The following is a 20,657-nucleotide window of genomic DNA, read 5'->3' on the forward strand; positions in this document are numbered from 1 at the left end:
CTGCTAATGGAAGTGGCTGATTTGTGACCTCAGGTGGGACTTGCCCAGGACAGGCCTGGAGTATCGTGTACAAGACAGCAACTGTCACAGAGACCAGGGTTACAACCTACAGGCCTGGAGTACCGCATACCAGAGAGCAAGGAAGCCGTCACGGAGACCAGGGTGACGACCTCACAGGGATGCCCACAGGCCACAGCCAGGACAGTTCGAGCATCCGCACAAAGAATTGCATCAGATACATATATGTCAGGTCTGCCTCACTTTTTGAGTTTATAGTAATGTTAAGGGGGAAAAGCTAACCCATCTGTTGATATATTGGAAGTAAACTAGAGAACTGATGCATTATTTGAAAACTGGCAGATAAATGGAAAGAACTGACCTTTAACCTGTCTTTCCTATATAATAAATTTGCCTATGAGGTGACCAATTAGTAGGTAGGTGGAGTTTTTCTTTACAAAAGTATTCCAGCTAATACCTGAAGGCTGGGTGATCCCCTTGGAGTGCAACCATCTATAACCCCTGGTGAATTTAATGGGTCAGCAGCTGCCAGCATCACACGCTGAGATGCCTGACCTCCCATGCTTCCTGTTGGCAGACTGACACCCCCGTGAAGCAGTCCTGCCAAAAATAACAATAACAGTAAACAAGCCCGCATCTCATGTAATTACCAGTTTACAGGAAGCGCAGAGTAAGGAAGCCCATGTAAGGTTACACCGCCAGGACGCCGTCAGCAAAGTCCAGGCTGGACAGCTCTGTAGAGAAAATGAGCCGGTTTCTTCAACAGATAAGATGGGGAGGAGCGGATAAAGAGAAATTTTTAGTTTAGGAGAGACTTTTGAGACGTCAGCCACTCACAAGGTGTGGACCGTATTCAGATCCCAAGTCGAGCAAACTTTTTTAAAATGTGGCCTTTGTGAGACTGTTGTGAACACTGACTGACCTGCAGATTTGATAACACTGGAGAATTCCTCTTATTGTTTCAGATGTGGAGTGGTAGCATGGCTATCTGTTTTGATTGTTTTCAGAACCCTCCTCTTTCAGAGATCCAGACTGAAGTATTTACAGATAAAGTGATATCTTGGCTGTTATTTGTTTCCAGATAAAACAGGAAGGGAAAAGTAGGTGAGGGTGTAAGTAAAACAAATCTGCCCAGAGTTGTTGCCATTGGGGTGGGTCCACGGAGGTTCTTTATACTATTTCATCTCCTTTTGTATGTTTTCTTTTCAGGCTTCCATAATAAAAGGTTTAAAGAAAGTAAGTCAGTACTTCTGGGCGGGGGGTGGATATTATTTTGTTCTGTTGTGGTTTTCCTGTTGTTCAGTCGCTAAGTTGTGTGCGACTCTTTGCGAACCCATGGACTGCAGCACACCAGGTCCCTCTGTCCTCCACTATCTCCTGGAGTTTGCTCAGATTCACATCCGTCCAGTCAGTGATGCCGTCCAACCATCTCATCCTCCGCTCTTCCCTTCTCCTCTTGCCCTCAGCCTTTCCCAGCATCAGGGTCTTTTCCACTAAGTTGGCTGCTCGCATCAGGTGACCAAAGTATTGGTGCTTTAGCGTCAGTTTTCCAGTGAAGAGGCAAGGTTGATTTCCTTTAGGACTGGCTGGTTTGATGTCCTTGCTGTCCCAGGAACTTACGTTTTAATAGCACCCATTGCTGATGAGACTGGAGAGCAGACAGTAGTGTTCTTAACCCTTATGGTTAGCAGTTGGTAGATTGTATCAGAAGCTTTAAAACATTCGTACTGTTCACCCCAGTAAATTACAGCTTTACAAACCTATCAGGAAATACTCCCAAACACAGCAAAAGCCAGGTGAATCAAAAGTATACATTGCAGCCCAATATTAGGGAAAATTAGGAAGCGACTACTGCCCAACGATAGGTTAAAGAAATTATAGTAAATCCACTCAGTAGAATGCTAGACCCACAGGTCTTGCCATTCTTGAAGACTGCACAGCAATATGGAACAATGCTCATATCATAATTTAAAATAAAGTTTTGACTTGAAATTATATATTTAGTTTCAGTTATAAACATGTGAAAAATTAAAAACCCATGAATCTTTGATAGTACAAAGATTAAAAGGAAGTACCCCAAATGTTAATGGTGATTCTTTTTGGATGCAAAGACTATAAACAATTTATTCCTTTTTTTCTCTAATTTTAGATTGTTCCCTAGTAAACCTTTATTAACTCTTACTATTAGTTAACTTTACAATATCAAAATTCTCTTTTTATCCGTTAAAGTCAGTTAGATCTTGATTCTTTTAAGGAAATAGTTGCTCAGTTTTCTGCTTATTAGCAGAAATTCTAAGAAATTCTATGATTAGCAAAGAGACTTAAACTGTGTTGGAAATGGTTGTTGGAGGAGGTGTGCTGGACTGTCACTGTGGCCCAGCAAGACACAATTAACTTCAGTGCTTATGACTTCAGTTCTGTTCAATTCAGTCGCTCGGTTGTGTCTGACTCTGCAACCCCATGGACTGCAGCATACCGGGCTTCTCTGTCCTTCACCAACTCCCGGAGCCTGCCCAAACTCATGTCCATCGAGTCAGTGATTCCATCCAACCATCTCATCCTCTGTCATCCCCTTCTCCTCCTGCCTTCAATCTTTCCCAGCATCAGGGTCTTTTCCAGTGAGAAAGACCACATAGGTGGCCAAGGTATTGGAGCTTCAGCTTCAGCATCAGTCCTTCCAATAAATATTCAGGACTGATTTCCTTTAGGAATTGTTGATATTAATATTAATTAGGACTATATTAATATGAATATTGGGCTGCAGTACGTACTTGATTTCCTTTAGGAATTGACTTCGCACTCTAGGATGTCTGGCTCTAGGTGACTGATTACACTGTTGTGGTCATCTGGGTCATGAAGATCTCTTTTGTATAGTTCTTCTGTGTATTCTTGCCACCTGTTCTTAATATCTTCTGTTTCTGTTAGGTCCACAGACCTTTAGGATTGACTGGTTTGATCTCCCTGCAGTCCAAGGGACCGTCAAGAGTCTTCTCCAGACCACGGTTCAAAAGCGTCAGTTCTTCAGTGCTCAGCCTTCTTCATGGTCCAACTCTCACATCCGTACCTAGCTTAGAAAAACCGTAGCCTTGACCAGATGGACCTTTGTCTGCAGAGTAATGTCTCTGCTTTTGATTATGCTGTCTAGGTTGGTCATAGCTTTTCTTCCAAGGAGCAAGCATCTTTTAATTTTGTGGCTGCAGTCACTGTCCACAGTGATTTTGGAGCCCAAGAATATTAAGTCTGTCACTGTTTCCATTGTTTCCCCATCTATTTGCCATGAAGTGGCGGGACCAGATGCCATGATCTTAGTGTTTTGAATGCTGAGTTTTAAGCCAGCTATTTCACTCTGCTCTTTCACTTTCATCAAAAGGCTCTTCATTTTCTCTTCACTTTCTGCTGTAAGGGTGGTGTCATCTGCACATCTGAGGTTATTGATATTTCTCCCGGCAGTCTTGATTCCAACTTGTGCTTCATCCAGCCCAGCATTTTGCATGAAGTACTCTGCATGTAAGTTAAAGAAGCAGGGTGACAATATATAGCCTTGACATACTCCTTTCCCAATTTGAACCACTCCATTGTTCTATGTTCAGTTCTAACTGTTGCTTCTTGACCTACATATATATTTCTCAGGAGGCAGATAAGGTGGTCTGGTATTCCCATCTCTTGAAGAATTTTCCATAGTTTGTTGTGATCCACATAGTCAAGGCTTTAGCATAGTCAGTGAAGCAGAAGTAGATGTTTTTCTGGAACTCTCTTGCTTTCTCAGTGATCCAACAGATGTTGACAGTTTGTTCTCTGGTTTCTCTACCTTTCTAAATCCAGCTTGAACATCTGGAAATTCACAGTTCACATACTGTTGAGCCTTGGAGAATTTTAAGCATTCTTTGCTAGCATGTGAGATGAGTGCAATTGTGCAGTAGTTTGAACATTCTTTGGCATCGCCTTTCTTTGGGACTGGAATGAAAACTGACCTTTCCTGGTCTGCTGGGAGGTTTTCCAAATTTGGAAAATTTGGCCACTGCTGAGGTTTCCAAATTTGCTGACATATGTGACCAGCACTTTCACAGCATCTTCTTTTAGGATTTGAAGTAGCTCAACTGGAATTCCATCACCTCCACTAGCTTTGTTCGTAGTGACACTTCCTAAAGTGCAATAGACTTTGCATTCCAGGATGTCTGGCTCTAGGTGAGTGATCACATCATTGTGGTTATCTGGATCATGAAGATCTTTTTTGTATAGTTCTTCTGTGTATTATTGCCATCTCTTCTTAATATCTTCTGCTTCTGTCAGGTCCATACCATTTCTGTCCTTTCTTGAGCCTGTCTTTGCATGAAATGTTCCCTTGGTATCTCTAATTTTCTTGAAGAGATCTCTAGTCTTTCCCATTCTATTGTTTTCCTCTATTTCTTTGCATTGATCATTTAGGAAGTCTTTATTATCTCTCCTTACTATCGTTTGGAACTCTGCCTTCAGATAGATGGATATATTTTTCCTTTCCTCCTTTGCCTTTCACTTCTCTTCTTTTCTCAGCTATTTGTAAGGCCTTCTCAGACAACCATTGTGCCTTTTTGCATTTCTTTTTCTTGGGGATGGTTTTGTCACAGCCTCCTGTATGATGTTACAAACCTCCATCCAAGTTCTTCAGGCAGTCTTATCAGATCTAATCCCTTGAATCTATTTGTCACTTCCACTGTATAATTGTAAGGGATTTGATTTAGATTGTACCTGAATGTTCTAGTGGTTTTCCCTACTTTCTTCAATTTAAGCCTGAATTTTGGAATAAGGAGCCATGATCTGAGGCACAGTAAGCTCAGATATTGTTTTGTTGACTGTATAGAGCTTCTCCATGTTTGGCTGCAAAGAATATAATCAATCTCATTACGGTATTGACCATCTGGTGCTGGCCATGTGTCAAGTCATCTCTTGTGTTGTTGGAAGAGGATGTTTGCTATGACCAGTGCGTTGTCTTGGCAAAACTCTGTTAGCCTTTGCCCTGCTTCATTTTGTACTCCACGGTCAAACTTGCCTGTTACTCCAGGTATCTCTTGACTTCTTACTTTTGCATTCCAATCCCCTATGATGAAAAGGGTATCTTTTTTGGGTGTTAGTTCTAGAAGATTTTGTAAGTCTTTATAGAACCGTTCAACTTCAGCTTCTTCAGCATTAGTGGTTGGGGCACAGACTTGGATTACTATGATATTGAATGGTTTGCCTTGGAAATGAACAGAGATCATTCTTTTGTTTTTGAGATTGCACCCAAGTACTGCATTTTGGACTCTTTTGTTGACTATGAGGGCTACTGCATTTCTTCTAAGGGATTCTTGCCCACAGTAGCAGATATAATGGTCATCTGAATTAAATTCGTCCATTCCAGTTGATTTTAGTTCACTGATGCCTAAAATGTTGATATTCACTCTTGCCATCTCCTGTTTTACCACTTCCAATTTACCTTTATTCATGGACCTAACATTCCAGGTTCCTATGCAGTATTGCTCTTTGTAGCATTGGACTCTACTTCCATCACCAGCCACATCCACAGCTGGGTGTTGTTTTTTGCATTGGCTCCATCTCTTCATTCTTTCTGGAGTTATTTCTCCACTCTTCTCCAGTAGCCTACTGGGCACCTACTGACGTGCGGAGTTCATCTTTCAGTGTCCTATCATTTTGCCTTTTCATACTGTTCATGGGGTTCTCAAGGCAAGAATACTGAAGTGGGTTGCCATTGCCTTCTCCTGTGGACCATGTTTTGTCAGAACTCTCCACCATGACCCATCTGTCTTGGGTGGCCCTATACAGCATGGCTCCTAGTTTCATTGAGTTAGGCAAGGCTGTGGTCCATGTGATCTTTTTGATTAGTTTTCTGTGATTGTGGTGTTCATTTTGTCTGCCCTCTGATAGAGAAGGCTAAGAGGCTTGTGGAAGCTTCTTGATGGGAGGGACTTCAGTGCTTATGACTACCAAACTATAACTGGGTTCCTTTCCTTCCCTCTTTTCCTTTGAAGACTACACGTAAATTAAAGGCAGTTTCTGTTCCTGCCGTGGAGGTTTATTGGCATCCTTAAATAGTGATTTCCCATTTTACAAGAAATGACCCATTGAATGTTACATGGTGTAGCAGAATTCAAAAATACAATGCAGATGTAAGATGCTTTTATTAACATTCTTTTCAGTTCAGTTCAGTCGCTCAGTTGTGTCTGACTCCCTGCGACCCCATGAACCACAGCACGCCAGGCCTCCCTGTCCATCACCAACTCCTGGAGTTCACTCAAACCCATGTCCATCGAGTCGGTGATGCCATCCAGCCATCTCATTCTCTGTCGTCTCCTTCTCCTCCCGCCCCCTATCCTTCCCAGCATCAGAGTCTTTTCCAGTGAGTCAACTCATCGCATGAGGTGGCCAAAGTACTGGAGTTTCAGCTTTAGCATCAGTCCTTCCAATGAACACCCAGGACTGATCTCCTTTAGAATGGACTGGTTGGATCTCCTTGCAGTCCAGGGGACTTTCAAGAGTCTTCTCCAACACCACAGTTCAAAAGCATCAGTTCTTCGGTGATGAACATTCTCTTAAATATAAACAAAAGTACCTTGTCTTTTTCTTAACCTTTTTGTATTCTGTACCATTGAGGGCATATAGAAATAGAGATCAACTCAGCATTATTGAAGGAACCCAGTGTTAGTAACGTTCACCAACACCCAGGATTGATCAAGGAGAGGAACTGTTGTTGTTGGGCATGGTAAGGTAAAGATGATGCTGTCAAAGTGCTGCACTCAATATGTCAGCAAATTTGGGAAAGTCACCAGTGGCCACAGGACTGGAAAAGGTCAGTTTTCATTCCAATCCCAAAGAAAGGCAATGCCAAAGAATGCTCAAACTATCGCACAATTGCACTCATGTCACACGCTAGTAAAGTAATGCTCAAAATTCTCCAAGCCAGGCTTCAACTATCCGTGAACTGTGAAATTCCAGATGTTCAGGCTGGTTTTAGAAAAGGCAGAGGAACCAGAGATCAAATTGCCAACATCCGATGGATCATCAGAAAAGCAGGAGAGTTCCAGAAAAACATCTACTTCTCCTTTATTGACTATGCTGAAGCCTTTGACTGTGTGGATCACAATAAACTGTGGAAAACTCTGAAAGAGATGGGAATCCCAGACCACATGACCTGCCTCTTGAGAAACCTGTATGCAGGTCAGGGAAGCAACAGTTAGAACTGGACATGGAACAACAGACTGGTTCCAAATAGGAAAAGGAGTACATCAAGGCTGTATATTGTCACCCTGCTTATTTAACTTCTATGCAGAGTACATCATGAAAAACACTGGGCTGGAGGAAGCACAAATTGGAATCAAGACTGCCAGGAGAAATACCAATAACCTCAGATATGCAGATGACACCACCCTATGGCAGAAAGTGAAGAGGAACTACAAAGCCTCTTGATGAAAGTGAAAGAGGAGAGTGAAAAGGTTGACTTAAAGCTCCACATTCAGAAAACCAAGATCATGGCAACTGGTCCCATCAATTCATGGCAAATAGATGGAGAAACAATGGAAACAGTGTCAGACTTTCTCTTTTGGGGCTCCAAAATCACTGCAGATGGTGATTGCAGCCATGAAATTAAAAGACACTCACTCCTTGGAAGAAAAGGTGTGACCAACCTAGACAGCATATTCAAAAGCAGAGACGTTACTTTGCCAACAAAGGTCCGTCTAGTTAAGACTATGATTTTTCCAGTAGTCATGTATGGATATGAGAGTTGGAGTATAAAGAAAGTTGAGCGCTGAAGAATTGATGCTTTTGAACTGTGGTGTTGGAGAAGACTTTTGAGAGTCCTTTGGACTGCAAGGCGATCCTACCAATCCATCCTAAAGGAAATCATTCCTGGGTGTTCCACTGCAAGGCGATCCTACCAATCCATCCTAAAGGAAATCATTCCTGGGTGTTCATTGGAAGGACTGATGCTAAAGCCGAAACTCCAGTACTTTAGTCACCTGATGCGAAGAACTGACACATGTGAATAGACCCTGATGCTGGGAAAGATTGAGGGCAGGAGGAGAACGGAATGACAGAGGATGAGATGGCTGTATAGCATCACTTACTCAGTGGACATGGGTTTGGGTGAACTCCGGGAGTTGGTGATGGACAAGGAGGCCTGGCGTGCTGCGTTTCATGGGGTCTCAAAGAGTCGGACACAACTGAGCAACTGAACTGAACTGAGGGTAAAAACTAGGAAATGGGGAATATGGAAAGGCTGGCTGGAGGTGGCAACCCCTGAAACGGCCTGCACGTTGGCGTTGCAACATCAGGAGTGCTGTTTTTGGGAAGACTCTGGTCTGAGCCCATAGGGTTCCCTGTAGCTCGTTCTGTGATGCCAGAGCTTCACGGAACAGCCCAGATGGTGGGCCTTGGTTTGGGTCCTGTGCCCAGTCTGTCTTTAGGGTCTCATCTGGGAGATGAAAAGGAGAGGCCTGACAGAGTATTGGAAGGGTTATGTGGGCCCCTTAAAGAATGGAAGGAGCCGTCTCTCTTGAGGGCTGCATCTGCTCAGCAGGCAGATCAGGTTATTTTCCCCTTTGTGGTGGTTTAGAGTCTCAGTCTGGTCCGACTCTTTGCGACCCCATGGACTGTAGCCCACCAGGCTTCTCTGTCCATTGGATTCTCCTGGTAAGAATGCTGGAGTGGGTTCCCATTACCTACTCGAGGGGAGCTTTCTGACCCAGGCATTGAACGAGCGCCTCCAACATTGCCAGGCAGATTCTTACCTACTGAGCCACCTGGGAAGCCACTCGCCCCTGGCATATATGAAACTGCACTTTTTACAGACGGTGTTGGTAATGTTTGTTTGCCCTTGGCCACACCCCATGGCCTGCCAGATCCTCGTCCCCCAGGCAGGGATAGAACCTGTACCCCTGCACTGGAAGCACAGTCTTAACCACTGGACCACCAGGGGAGTCCTGGTGCTTGGGTTCTAAGAGAGGAAAAATGCTTAAACGTATTTACAGGATCATGGTTTTTTTTTGAAATAAAACTCAACTACTTTTCATTTACCTTCAGAACTGCTCCACTTTCCCACCAGCTGTCAAAAATAGTTCAACCGGGGGCATCAGGTGTCTGCCTTAATCTCTCTGTGTCGCCCTGTCTGCGTATTCCGAGAGCGCGCCAAGGGCCATTACAGCATACGAAAGCAGATGCGCTCACTGACTCCTGCATGGCCACTGTCATAGGCTCACCTTTCAAGAAAGTAATCTTAAGACAGAAAAAAATAAAAGGGAAATTTGCTTTATCCAGGGAACAGACATTTAGAACTTATTCTGAGAGTTTATAAGTCAAAATTATAAGTAAATTCAGGGTAGTTAGATGAGTTGGGACCTGCACCACCTTAAATGCCTTAGGAGGCTGGCACAAGGGATGACCACCATTCCTGCCTTTCTCCACACGTCCACTGGTGCCTCTCTCAGAAGCAGACAGAGGTGGTTTTCTTCTCATTGTTTTGCCCAGCTTGTGTGGTTTGCATGTTCAGGGGTGAGCATTCATGTTTGCCCCCCTGTGTTTTGCCAGGTGACCTTGGGAAAGGTGTTGAAAGTGATCGTCGTCATGCGGAGCCTGTTCATTGATCGAACAATAGTGAAGGGGTATAACGAAAACGTCCACACGGAAGACGGCAAGGTAAGCACGCTGGCGTCTTTAGTTTCCTCTTTTGTTCTCTGTGTCCCAGAACAGGTGTCGTCAGGTCCCAGATGCATGACACTGAGCACTGGCAATCACAGCTGAGATGATCAACAAGCGTAGGGTTATCAGTGTGAAGCTGAACGCTTTACGAAAAACATTTCTCTCTCTCCCCTTGCATTTTTCATCAAGCTGCTGCTTTTTTCCTTTAAGCCTGATACCCTTAGTTGAATTTCTGATTTATCACCTTGGACCCCAGTTGCCTCATTAAATGTGTCTTCTGAGGAAATGGATTTCTTTCTTTTCTTTCCTTTTTTTTCCCCCTCCGCCTAGTCATGCAGCACATCAGTAGCCCAGGGTTCAGCATTTTGCCCGAGGAAAATTCAAGTTAGTCTGACACACAGCCTGCTGACCGTCTTTTTCCTCAAAACTGAGGGTTGCTTGTCCATAGCAGTGCATGTTGAATACTGCTGTTGAAAAAAGATGAGTTATTTCTGTGGGTGAGCTGTTTCATGGGACGTTCACCTGTGTGAACCCCTGATTTCCCTCAACTGCACACTCTCCATATGGAGATCGAGCACAAGAGGATGCTAATAGGAGCCGACAGGCTTCATTTGTGTTTGCTTCCAGAGCGTAATGAGCATTCTGCCAGAGAAACCCACCCAGGTACGCCCTGGTCACTTCTGGCACTGCGCCTCCGTCTTCCCCTCTCCCTGGAGCTTTCCCTTCTTTTCATGAATCCTGTTAAAATGTAAACGTTTGTTAGTGCCAGCACTTAGCACCCAACAGCCATGTTATAATGAGGATGGGACGATCTCCAAAAACAGGTGACGAATGTAGCTTAGCACCACCTGTGCGTTACGCGAGGGGTGTGACCCATACAGTAACGAGGTCTGTATTTTGATCAAGGAACCCAGCATTTTCAAATTTCCACATTCCGCTCCAGTGTTGTCACTGTGGGCAGCTACTCTCACTCCCAGGGCTCTGCCAAGTTCTCATGAATCTCCCCATGGAGAGGAAAGCATTCCTCAAGGGAAGCTTTCCCCCTTCTTTTTGGAAAGACCAAAATGCCTCTGGAGCAAGGGCGGAGAATACAGTAGATAATCGGGGCAAGCACGACCCATGGTGTGGGTGACTCATCAACTCTGATGGCGAGTCTAAGCGAGAAATCCTGAACTCCTTCGCAACAGCAAGAGGCAAAACAGGGCCGGGGAAACCCTCGCCCAGAGCCTGAGTCAGTGGTCATTCCTGTGACCTCTCTTCGTGATTTGCAGCTTCATAGTCACCCCTGGTGTGATTCCCAGCCTGTGCTCTCCGAGGACTTACAAATATATAAAAGCTGTGTACTAGAAGAGAAACTGGGTTCAGGACACAAGTGAAGCACGCTCTGCACTTAGAGTGTAAGGAGTAGGGGTTTTGCCTACTCTGCAGTGTCCACGTCAGTCTTAACATGACGTTTATTCAGCTGCCCCACACTGAAAGTGTCCAAAGTCATGCAAGGGCTTTGCCACCTAGTTGATACTCAGTAAATGATAACTAGTGTTATTTTTATTCTACACTTAAATCCAGGAGTTAGAGAACAGTCTCACGTGTATATGTTCTAGAATTTCTCTCTGATTTCTCCTCCTCAGCTGTTTGAGGTGGTTCCTTTCCTCCCCTCTACCCACTTGACTCCTAGACTCCCCAGGGGTTCCCTCCCCACTGCAGCCACCCTCAAGTCCCTGTGGTTTCCCGCATCCCCTCGTAGAGATCCCAGCTGATGTGTGTCAGAGTCAGACCTCCTCCCCAGCTGGACCTCAGGCTCAGCCTGTCCAAAATCAGCCTCAACACTCCTGGGCCGGTCCTCACGCAGGGTGACTGTGCCAGCCAACTGCTCAGGCCTGCCTCCTCTGTTCAGAGTCTGTTGGCAGGCTCTGGCGAGTCTCCCTCTTTATCCCTGCAGCCGGGCGCCTCCCGTCCATCTCCACTTCTCCTCAGTTCTCCTTGTTTCTCCAAGTTGCAGCCTTGGCCTTCTCACTTCCTGTGTCTAGTCCTGCTTCCCTCCCCCGTCCGTCCTTCACTTGGCCTCCAGAGCCGTCTTCCTGAAACACACAGTCAGGGGTGATTTCTTGCTCTCTGCCATCTCCCCATTGCCCAGAGCAGAGAAGTGGCATGTCAGTAGATGTTGGGCACGAAGCAGTCCATGATCGAAAGAGTTTGGGAAACTCGGGGTTAGAGAAAGTGCAACGGGACTCTTTATTGTAGAAATTCTTAGAGACTGGAGCTTGCCCATGTGCCTCGTGAATCTCCCAAGACGGGTATGTAGTATGCAATCTTTTCCTGACCAGTTTGACCATCCGTTTTTTTTTTTTCTTTCTTTATTCTTGGAGCATGTCGTGACATTGGTATTTGGCAAAACACCCTTCTGAAGTCTCTGGCTTGCAGAATAAAATCCAGACCCCTTAGCAAGACACAGAAACGCCTAGTGGTCCAGCGCCTGCCCCTGCCCTGCCCTCATCTGCCGTCATTCTCTGCACATGCTTTGTCCTACCTTCCGGCCTTGTGTGCGCCTTGTGGCTCTCAGAACGTTCCAGTTCTTCCACACGCTTAACTTCACCTGCTCTGCGCCCTTGACCTGGGGTGTTTGCACCTCCTGCTCCACTGACATACTTACTCTTCCCTTTGCACTGACCGAATGTCTTCTCTCTCCTCGTCCCGTACCCCTTCCCGTGGAGGCCTCTTCTATACGCACGGGCTCCAGAGATGGCAGGCCTGGGTTTCCCTCAGCTTACAGCACAGATTATCATCATCATTCTTCCCCCGCAGTGTTCTGAACAGGCATTCTCTGGTACTGGGACCAGTACATCCCAGTCGTTTGTTGACCTGTCCACCTCGTCGTTAATGAAAACACCAGTATATTCCATGTTTGTTCCGGTCAGCCTTGTACAGAGCAGACTTAACCTCCAGCGGTCACAGAGTCCTAGGGACCACTGTTAGACTCACGTTTCTGATAAGGAACCTGCCCCCAGTCACACACACATCCAGTTCTCAAGCCTCCACCTGCCAGCATCCCCTCAAGGGCCCCGGCTCTGTCCTGAGTGTCTTTCCCTCCTGTGGATACACATCAGGGCCTGGAACACAGTAGCGTGATACTGTGTGGGAGGGGATAATGAAACAGCCCCCTGGGGATGTGAAAATGCTTCAGCTGTGATGGAAGAATGGAGAGTCAGAAATTAGAGACAGGAAACAAAGAAGGACATTAGAGATGGGTACTAGACAAAGCAGCAGGGACTGACGTCACCACTTCAGTTCAGTCGCTCAGTCGTGTCCGACTCTTTGCAGCCCCATGAACTGCAGCACGCCAGGCCTCCCTGTCCATCACCAACTCCCGGAGCCCACCCAAACTCATGTCCGTTGAGTCAGTGATGCCATCCAGCCATCTCATCCCTGTCGTCCCCGTCTCCTCCCGCCCTCATTCTGTCCCAGCGTCAGGGTCTTTGGTTATAAGTAAAGCACAGAGGAGGCACACACGTGTGCACATGGGTCACAGACTCCTGATGAGAGATGAGCGCGGGTCTCTGTCCCCGAAGGAAGGTGAATGTGTGCCCGGGAGCCTGAATTCTCCTGAGTCATTTCACAGAGGGGACTCGGGAGGGCCCCTGCTCCCTGCTACAGCCATATACATTGGCCCCTGTGACCTGCAGGGACTCTGAGAGTTGGAAGAGCAGGGCTGAGAGGATGGAGTCCACTTGTTATTTTAAGGCACATCTACCACATTTGGCAGAGAAGCGCTCACATGACTGCTCTGCCCGGAAACTGCGCCTCGCCAATTTGATCAGTGTCTCCGCCCCTTTTTTTTCAGAGTACTTTCAGTTCAGTTCAGTTCAGTTCAGTCGCTCAGTCGTGTCCGACTCTCCGTGACCCCATGAATCACAGCACGCCAGGCCTCCCTGTCCATCACCAACTCCTGGAGTACACTCAAACTCATGTCCACAGAGTCGGTGATGCCATCCAGCCATCTCATTCTCCATCGTCCCCTTCTCCTCCCGCCCCCAACCTTTCCCAGCATCAGAGTCTTTTCCAGTGAGTCAACTCATCGCATGAGGTGGCCAAAGTATTGCAGTTTCAGCTTTAGCATCAGTCCCTCCAATGAACATCCAGGACTGATCTCCTTTAGAATGGACTGGTTGGATCTCCTTGCAGTATAAGGGACTCTCAAGAGTCTTCTCCAACACCACAGTTCAAAAGCATCGATTCTTCGGCGATCAGCCTGCTTCACAGTCCAACTCTTACATCCATACATGACCACGGGAAAAACCATTGCCTTGACTAGACGGACCTTGGTTGGCAAAGTAATGTCTCTGCTTTTTAATATATACTATCAAGGTTGGTCATAACTTTCCTTCCAAGGAGCAAGCGTCTTTTAATTTCATGGCTGCAATCAGCATCTGCAGTGATTTTGGAGCCCAAAAAAACAAAGTCTGACACTGTTTCCACTGTTTTTCCATCTATTTCCCATGAAGTGATGGGGCCAGATGCCATGATCTTTGTTTTCTGAATGTTGAGCTTCAAACCAACCATTTCACTCTCCTCTTTCACTTTCATCAAGAGGCTTATAAAAAGAAAGTCATGCAGACGTTATTAGTGTTCTGTTTTTTAGAAGCGATGCTGGTATATGTGAACTTCAGTATTTATATACACTTGCATTAATGTCATCTGTGTTGAACCGTCTGGCGCATCCCAGATGAAACGCGGCGTTCAGAAGGACGTTGGAGCTCAAGGTGTGGTCTGTGAGAGCCAGTCTCCACCTGCAGTTGTGCTGTTCCAGAGGCACAGCCCTGCATTTGCTGAGCCGGTGCCTGAGTGCTTGCCTGGGGTGGACCGTTGCCCGGACCCAGTGGCTGTGGCTTGGAAAACCTTGCCTCAGCTTCCAAGGGTCCGAACTCCTCCTGTCTGTGCAGCTGTGTCTTCCAGATCCAAAGCAACCAGCTTCTAAAAGCTTTACTTAGCTGCTCTGGCACAACAGTGGCCCTGAGCCACCCCCAGTTCCCAGCTCTGGCAGGTCCCCCCCATTACAGTCCCACCAAGCCAATCTGTCACTCCACACTAACAACCACCACCTCTATCCTGATTGTCCTCTTTACCTGGGATGCGTATTTTTGATGCCAAGCACCAGTAGTTTAATTCCTCTAATAAAATATAAAAATGCTGCTAAGACTTGCTGCCCCACTCTGCACTGTCATCAGGGAGGAGCCCAGAGCCCTGACTCAGCATGCTAAGAGTCCGCTTGAGGCTGACTACCTGGCTGTTGTTCTGACTTCACACAGTCAGACCTAGCTGGAAAAAAATGCAAGTGTCTCCGTTGAATTTATCTTATTAGGGGATTTAGGTTATGTTAATGCTATAGCTTCATTAATTACCCCATATCAATAAAAAAAAAAAAAAGCAGCTTTTAGCCTCCTAGCGCAAGAGAGGAGAAGAAATGGTGGTATCAAAGGGAACCTTCAAAGACAGCCAGAGCTGTCTCCAGGGTAATTTCTGATCCCTGCATTCTTCCCACTTCAAAGTTGGATGTGTGTGTGTGTTTGGGTCGAGGAGGCTGGGGGAAGCTTGAATCTGATTTCTCTAATAAGTGTTGGCATCAGCCCCGTTTGATATTAGATGCAGGGAACATTTTGATTTGTTATAGCCTTTGAAATTGTTCAGACGACCTTCAGAAAAATGGCCTCTTGTTACTTATGGGGGAAGGGTGAAAGCTGGGGAAGGGGAATCCGGTTTAATTCCTATGCTGAGGATGCCCTGATATGGTGCTCTCAGCAGTTTTTTTTTAGTAATGAATGTATGTCCTGATTGAAAGTGAAAAGTTGAAGAAGAACAGACCTGTAAAACTCCTTCACTTTTCTATTCTCCGGGGGAGAGTGGGCAGACTTAAGCAGATGACCCAGAAGAAGTTTGTGGCTTGACTTGGATGACCGTGGAGGAATCCATCACCATTGCAGGTCTATAGCACCCCGCCCCTCCTGACCCATCACCTGTTGACCTTGAAGGATGAAGCTACTAGGAAATGAAAGCTCTAGAAGTTGACGTCTCTGTGAGGCTTACAAGTTTTATTTGAAAGTGTCAGTGTAAGATCATTTATAGTTCATTGTAGTATTTTTTTTTAATGAAGAACTGATAACTTTTTTCTGATGAGCTGCTGTCATTTTCACTTGCCGCTAAAGGAATTTTAGTGCCAATGGTTGTCACATGACCTGGCCTGGAAGGTTTGTCATCTTGAACTTTGCCAGAATGCCCCTGCCCTTTGAACTGTGACAGCTTAGAGGGCACCATGTGAGTCCCCTTCCATCTGGATTATAGCTGCAGGGCCCTCTTAATCCTGGGTTAACTGTTAATTTTGTATTGGGGTATAACCAGTTAACAATGTTGTGATAGTTTCAGGTGAACAGCGAAGGGACTCAGTCATGTATACACAGGTTTCCATTCTCCCCCAAACTCCCCTCCCATCCAGGCTGCTGTGTAACACTGAGCAGAGTTCCCTGCTTTACAGTAGGTCCCTGTTGGTTGTCCATAAATAGAGCATGTGTACATGTCCATCCCAAACTCCCTGGCTGTCCCGTCCCCACATCCTTCCCCCAGCAGCCATAAGTTGGTTCACTAAGAATCACTGACCCGATTTTGAATTCTCTACCACATATTAACTGTGTGATGTCGGACAAGTCCCTTAACTTCTCTGAGCTTCAGTTTCCTCAGCTGTGAATTGGAAATAATTTTATCATCACCATGCGACTGCTGAGAGACTTTGTAAAGATAACACAGGTCAGTGCAGGCTAAGCACGTAGTCACCAGCAAGCAGTATCGGTCCTCCCTGGTGGTGCCAGAAATGCCAGTGGTGGTGGCCGCCATCATAGGCAGCATTCGTGGGCCTACTGATCTGTGGATTTTCAGATTTTTCTCTTCGGTGAGTAAAACTGACTGTCACTGCTGTCACCGTTTCTTCTGTGCCTCAAGAGGACCTTTGACGTCTGACGTGGAACCTGAGAGCAGGGGTGTCTGTGCTGAGGCAGTTGGTGGTTGTGGGATGCGTTTCCATTTTCCTGAGAAGAGACCACGTTCCACCTGTAAAATACTCACTCTGGTCCCTGGAGTCTGATGGCTGCTCCTTAGACGGCAGGTTCAGCCCCAATTACCAGAAGTTGACTTTTCCATTTTAAGATCTTTCTAAGTCCTGCCCAGAATACTGAGGGGGCACTTTCATTTGTTTTTCTTGACACTGTAGTTCAGAATCATTTCTCATTCATGGGGCTGAAAGTTTGTAGCTTCCAAAATCCTCATTTTAGACTATCACAGCCAGCAAAGAATCGGTAGCCATGCCTTCCTCTGCGACAAATAAGCTGAAGCTAATAAATATTCACTTGGCTCTGTCCCGGCTCCCTGAAATGAATTTCTGAAATCTTCTGGCCCTGAGGAGAGGCAGGGCACTGACTCCAGAACACTTGCTTAAACGGCTTTCTTCGGCATAAATCTAGCAGAAAATCAAGGACAAACTGCCTGCTGTGCCTTTCCAGCAAAGGGGGAAGCCATTGTCATCGGATTCCTCTCTCAGCCCTGCGCACCTGGGACACAGTTGTATTGCCTAATGTCCTTCTATCCCAGATGGTCAGAACCAGTCCCTGGGGTCCTGAATAATATATTTAAACCGCCTTCCAAAAGAGCAGTGTGCTCACTTAGAATGAGTGAAGTATGTTTTGAGAAGTCACAGTTTAGCTAGAGGGTCCGCCTCTTAATTAAACCTGTGCATACTTCTCTCTGGATAATTTTTCTATTTAAAACATTTTGCAGGTTCTGAAGGGTTGGGTTTTTTTTTTAAATATGTATATAATTTTCTCTTTTAAATGAAGACTAACTTCTCAGTCTATATGCAGATTCTTCCTTTTTTCTCTTTCCGTGGCCCTGTGTGTGTGTCTGCCTGTGTGTGATGGGAACAGGCAGGAAGGATAAGCGGCAGGGAACTTCAGCAGCAGCAGCTGTGGGCTGAAAATGGAAAGAGAGCTAGATTTGTTCCAAGTTCAGACACTGATGTGACTTTTCCCAAAATTTAGATTTAGAATCTTTGGCATCTCCCTGTCATATTGGCAGTGATCTGGTAAAACTAAAAGATACAAAAAGTCGTTCTCATTCCTTCCACAATGTCTGAATAGTTTTTAAATGTAACGTTTGTGAAGCTCTGGGCTAAACCGCGACACTAAGATCATGATACAAACCTGACTTATCCTCCCAGATATGACCGGCTGCCCAGCAATTTTCTTCAACACAACTGCTAACATAGGGAATTAATAACTTCATATGTGTATTTGGAGGTTTCCTTCAGAGTTATGCGGGGGTAACATGTCACTTTTCTCCCTTCAAATTGCTAACCTATCCAGTTAATCTAATGTCTGAAGAGGTTTAAAATTCTTACTCCATCCATTAGCTTAAAGTGGGCGGCAGTGACTAAAAACTGACACCCTCTTTCTGGAGAGCATTTCAGCCAGAGTAGAAGGAGAGGGGTCAGGTGGGGGCTTCTGTGGAAATGCAGAAGGGAGATGGTTCCACAGTGGGTGCTGCGGGAAGCAGACCGATTGCAATCAGTGTTGTCACAGCTCTTCCTTCATTGTTCCTGGACTTGGATCTGCTAAACTTACCCTCTCCAGCAGGAACCTGCTGAGGGCTGGAGAGGGTGGGGGGCTCCTCCGTACCACCTAGGTTTTTCTACTTAAGAGCAGGAAGAGCCAGAAGAACCGCATGCATGCCTCTTCCCAGCCCAACCTTTCCCTCCCGAGGACGGTTTTCAGAAAACCCTCAGAACAGAGACAGAATTCCAGCCTGTCCCACATCAGGTGCAGCACTTCCGGTCTTCCTGGAGCAGTCTTCCCAGCTGATGGTTCCTTATGCCCCCAGGCATTCCAGAGTCAACACACAACACACAGGCTGAAGTAGCCGTGTCTCAGCTTCCCGCCATGACCACTGGATAACCTCAAATGCAGATTTCAAGAGGCACACTGACCAGGCATTTCCGTTTGCTCCACTCTTGAACTCGTATATTAAAGCTGACTTCTGAGCACCCGTGGGACCTCCTGATGGCCCGTCTTTTAATCGGCACTGTTTCCTTACTGTACTGGGTGGGGGTGGGGGTTAATTCTATTTTTGCTGTACTCCCTTTTGTTCTAACCTCTTGAAACAGTGAGACGGCATTGATTTAACTTCTCATACAACCTGCCAAACCAGAGTGGCTTTTTTTAGACTGAGCCCTGGAGCATCCCATGCAGGACCAAGTACGGCCCGAGGACTGGACTCTGAACTCTGCCCACATTCCATCTCAGACCGCTGTTTTCACGACCAAGGGTTCCTGACACAGGGCTTCATCACAGTGAGCCTGTGGAGCCCTGTGAACACAAATGGACAAATCAGTATATTCTCAGGCCCACTCCAGACCTCCTAATCCAGACATTCCAGGGGAGGGACCAAGAAATCTGTAGATTAAACAACAAAACGTTCCCTCAGGGCCAGCTTTGAGCACCACCAAGCGAGCCCATCCGTAAGAAGCTTCTCCAGATGACAGTCGAATGGCTCCAAGCACAGTCTCACCATCTGGGAAGGAAAGTTGCTGCTGGGACCAGCTCCCCGGGCTTGTCCTGGGGATGCTGGGGGAGGGCACGTCGAAGGCCCAGGGCGTGCCTGGCAGGAGGCAGGTGTTCACCAGCGGGGGTCTGCTTTCCTCCACACGTGCCTGGGACATGGCCCCGTCCTGTGCCAGGACAGTGTAAACCAAAGAAATAAAAGCGTCAGTCAGTTTAAAGTGCAATGAAAATGTTTAATTTTTGAAAGGATAATGAGAAGCAAGACAACAGGTATGGGAATGATATTTTAAGACAGAGTAGCTGAGCGATGCCTCTCAGACAAGTGGCGTCTGAGCCAAAGGGAGTGTGCGAGGGGCTGTGGGGGAGCAGTCCAGGCACCACGGCGCAGAGGGCCTGGGGCGGGACTGACCGTGGCAGTCAAGGGATGCGGGAGTCAGTGTAGAGAAGTGAGCACGGGGCCGTGGGCGCGGCGCTGCCTCAAGCCGACTTCTTCACACCCCTTCGTTTCCTCTCCTTCAGTCACCACAGCTGATAAAGAAGAAATCCCAGCATGTGTTTTTCTTAGAATCATAGGCTCTTTTCAAGCTTAGTAACAGTAGTTACAATATCATTTCTTGGAGTCCACAGTTCTAAAATTGATGCTGATATTTTATCTCTTTCCCCTCTCCCCCCACCCAACAGCTTGATATATGGTCCAAATCCAACTATCAAGTGTTCCAGAAGGTGAGTTTTCCATTTTGCTTCTTCCTCAAGAGGCTTTTAGGGAAATGCAGTGACTTTGAGGTGGAAATATTGGTCTTAAATCAGAGACCTTTTAAAAAGTGAAAAAGCCAGACACAGAAGTCTGCTCAGTGTAGGATTCCATTTATGTGACGTTCTGGAAAAGACAGCATCAGTGACGGAAATCAGAGCAGTGATTGCCAGGGCTTGGGGGCAGGAGATGGTCCCCAGAGGGGTATCGAACAGCGTGTTTGGGTGATGGAAATATTCTTTGTCATAATTATGGGCTCACACAACTGTATGTTTCAAAACTCACAGACTAAATGCCTACAAAGGGCAAATTTTACATTTAAAAAAAAAGAGTTTCCCCAAGATTAACCCACAGTTTTGTTTGTTTGTTTAGTGTTTGTTTATTTTTGGCTGTGCTGGGTCTTCGTTGCCGCGTGCAGGCTTTCTCTAGTAGCAGGGAGCGGGGGCTACTCTAGCTGTGGAGCACAGACTTACTGCGCGGGCTTCTCTTGCTGCGGAGCACTGAGCTCCAGGGCCTGTGGTCTTAGTGGCTGTGGTGCTTAGCTGCGCCCCCAGCATGTGGGATCTTCCTGGACCAGGGATTGAATCCGCCTTGGCAGGTGGATTCTTAACCCCTGGACCACCAGGGAA

At 46.3% G+C, this 20,657-nt stretch overlaps 1 protein-coding gene across 2 annotated transcripts in view; it reads left to right on the top strand.

The window, feature by feature from the left end:
- The window catches only part of MED27 (mediator complex subunit 27), a 227,305-nt gene that overhangs the window by 187,296 nt on the left and 19,352 nt on the right, over positions 1-20,657 (top strand). The window contains exons 5-6 of one of the 2 annotated variants that reach the window (XM_055400683.2): positions 9,574-9,681; positions 19,959-20,000. In XM_055400683.2, coding sequence (XP_055256658.1) covers positions 9,574-9,681; positions 19,959-20,000 — 150 coding nt within the window. The remainder of the gene's footprint in view (positions 1-9,573; positions 9,682-19,958; positions 20,001-20,657) is intronic. The other variant, XM_055400684.2, reaches the window with a different exon arrangement.

Source organism: Moschus berezovskii, chromosome 11 (genome assembly GCF_049115385.1).
Source record: "Moschus berezovskii isolate FMDL1 chromosome 11, NW_MosBer_1.0, whole genome shotgun sequence".
Lineage (NCBI taxonomy): Eukaryota > Metazoa > Chordata > Mammalia > Artiodactyla > Moschidae > Moschus > Moschus berezovskii.